Source organism: Sinocyclocheilus grahami, unplaced genomic scaffold (assembly GCF_001515645.1).
Source record: "Sinocyclocheilus grahami isolate Dianchi unplaced genomic scaffold, SAMN03320097.WGS_v1.1 scaffold54.1, whole genome shotgun sequence".
NCBI lineage: Eukaryota > Metazoa > Chordata > Actinopteri > Cypriniformes > Cyprinidae > Sinocyclocheilus > Sinocyclocheilus grahami.
Genome location: NW_015505233.1, coordinates 194,078 through 197,120, shown reverse-complemented (window position 1 = coordinate 197,120; position 3,043 = coordinate 194,078). Strand labels below are relative to the sequence as shown.

At 35.1% G+C, this 3,043-nt stretch overlaps 1 protein-coding gene across 1 annotated transcript in view; it reads left to right on the top strand.

Moving 5' to 3' along the window:
* LOC107583454 (nidogen-2-like) overlaps positions 1 to 3,043 on the top strand; it is a 62,216-nt gene that overhangs the window by 40,937 nt on the left and 18,236 nt on the right. Inside the window, 3 exon segments of the mRNA XM_016269654.1 lie at positions 35 to 160; positions 691 to 927; positions 2,170 to 2,397. Coding sequence (XP_016125140.1) covers positions 35 to 160; positions 691 to 927; positions 2,170 to 2,397 — 591 coding nt within the window.

Below are 3,043 nucleotides of genomic sequence, written 5' to 3'. Positions count from 1 at the left end.
ATAGGAGCCTTCATCCCTCAGTGTGATGAGGAGGGTCAGTACAGGCCGCAGCAGTGCCACGGGTCCACAGGTCACTGCTGGTGTGTGGACAGTAGAGGACAGGAGAGAGCGGGAACCAGAACTCCACCCGGAGCCCCAACAATAAACTGTGACGAGCCAGGTAAGAAATAGGCCTCCCTCAATAGGTCATCTGTCCTATTCTAAAAAATATTTCATTTTTTTAAACAATTAATTTTTATGGTATATTTTATAGATAGGTAGAAATTGTTCTTTGTCAAAATATATCCTTAAATTCTAGATTCTACTTCACCAGTGTTATTTTATTTTTATTTATGTACTTATATATTATTATTAACATATATTATAGTTCTTATTAATATTTTATTATTTTGTTTTCAGTTTTCATTTTAATTATTTTAATTTTAATTTAAGTTTTAGCAATTTTCTTATGTGCTTTTGTCTTTTTTCCTCTATTTCTATTTAAATATTTTTATATAGCCTTAATTATATTTTATTTCAGTTCAAGTGATTTTAGCACATTCAGAAAAGTTTCCATTTTAGTTACGAATAACAACACTGTTCATTTCTAATAAAATACTTAAGGGGAGGTTGAAATTTGTCAGAACCACCTGCAAGATTTTTGTACTGAGGGGTGTGACGGGAGAATAACAAACTCTTTTCTATTCCAAGTGCGTCCAGTGCGTCCCAAGACCCAGTGTGAGCAGCACAGAGACAGTCTTCGTAGCAGAGATGGTGATGTTCCTCTGATAGGAGCCTTCATCCCTCAGTGTGATGAGGAGGGTCAGTACAGGCCGCAGCAGTGCCACGGGTCCACAGGTCACTGCTGGTGTGTGGACAGTAGAGGACAGGAGAGAGCGGGAACCAGAACTCCACCCGGAGCCCCAACAATAAACTGTGACGAGCCAAGTATTCTTTGCATTAAAACTAACTTATTTTTTTTCAAATGGATTTTTTTTTTTTTTTTTTTTCTATAATTAAATGCAAAACAATGCAACAAAACATGTAAAAGAATAGAAATAAAGATATGCTTCAATAGCATGTTTTCCTCTTTTTTTCCACCTTCTTGTGGACCATCTTTGGCCTGTGGGCCCTGGTTTGGGGATCTCTGGTCTACAGGAACTTTTATTTTTGGGGAAATGTATTTTTGTCACAGTCCTCTCTCTCCAAGTCATTTAAATAATATTTATATTTATTTTTTATTAATTAATTGTCATGGGATCTGTTGCAATTACTCTTTTTGTTTGGAATGGACTACTGTTAAGAAGTTTGGGATGAATAAGATTTAAAAAAAAAATAATAATAATAATTTATGCATTTAGCAGACGCTTTTATTCAAAGCGACTTACAGTGCATTCAGGCTATGCATTTTGTACCAGTATTTTTTTGAAAGAAGTCTTATATATTTAACAAGGCTGCATTTATTTGATCAAAGAATACAGTAAAAACTGTAATATTGTGAAATATTATAACAATGTTATTTACTCGAGTGATGGCAAAGCTTAATTTTTAGAATCATTAGTCCAGTCTTCAGTGTCACGTGATCCTTCAGAAATCATTCTAACATGCTGAGTTTATGCTCAGGAAACATTTCTTATAATTATCAGTGTTGAAAACAATTGTGCTGCTTAATATTTTTGTGGAAAGTGGATTGTTTGATGAATAGAAAGTTCAAAAGCACAGCATTTATTTTCAATATTTGTTCTTGTAACAATGTAAAAGTCTTTACTGTCACTTTTGATCGATTTCATGCATCTTTGCTCAATAAAATTATAAATTTATTTAAAAAAATCCTCAGTACAAATTCGACCTAAGCTAGTTGTCTGAGTAAACAGGCCCTTACCCTGAGTTTAAGGAGGATAGCATAAAAATGTGGAGAGATACACCTTTATTGTTGTAGACATACTCCATTCCTCTTTGGAAAAATGTAAGATTTTAGGGAAGGTCGAGGTTTGTCAAAACCACCTGTGTTTACATGGGCAATATTAACATCTGCAATATTATGATCAAAACAGATAATAACTTTATTGGAGTTTAGAGTTTGGTAACTCTTAAACTTGCGCAAACCCTTTCGTTTCATATAAACAAAGGGTTGTTCAAAGGAGTGTAATGGAGAAATAACAATCCCCTGTGTATCTTGTGTGCTCCTAGTGCGTCCCAAGACCCAGTGTGAGCAGCACAGAGACAGTCTTCAGAGCGGAAATGGTGGTGTTCGTCCTATAGGAGCCTTCATCCCTCAGTGTGATGAGGAGGGTCAGTACAGGCCGCAGCAGTGCCACGGGTCCACAGGTCACTGCTGGTGTGTGGACAGTAGAGGACAGGAGAGAGCGGGAACCAGAACTCCACCCGGAGCCCCAACAATAAACTGTGACGAGCCAGGTAAGAAATAGGCCTCCCTCAATAGGTCATCTGTCCTATTCTGTATAAAATTTCAAGGTTTGATATTTTAGATGCTGTTATTTTAACATAATTTATATACTTTTTTAGTATTTATTAACATTTTGACATAGCTTTTATTTTTATATTTTCAGTTTAAATTTTGTCATTATTTTATTGCAAGTTTTAGTGATTTTCAGATGTGTATTTTTCATTTTTATAACTTTTTTTTTTTTAAATATATCTATTAATTTAAATTTATTTATTTTTATTTAAGTTTTTGCAATTTTAGTACTTCAACTCATCAAAATTTCTGTTAGTGGCCAAGGCAACATTTCTGATTTTAATTTTAAAGAGTTTTAAGTTTACATTTTTCATTTAATATTTGGTTTTATTTGAGTTAGGGGAGGTTGAATGTCATCAGAAACATCAAAAATTCTGTAACTTTATTGAAGTAACTTTATGGTTGGGATTTTTCTACTGAGGGGTGTGATGGGAGAATAACAAACTCTTTTCTATCCCAAGTGCGTCCCAAGACCCAGTGTGAGCAGCACAGAGACAGTCTTCAGAGCAGAGATGGTGATGTTCGTCTGATAGGAGCCTTCATCCCTCAGTGTGATGAGGAGGGTCAGTACAGGCCGCAGCAGTG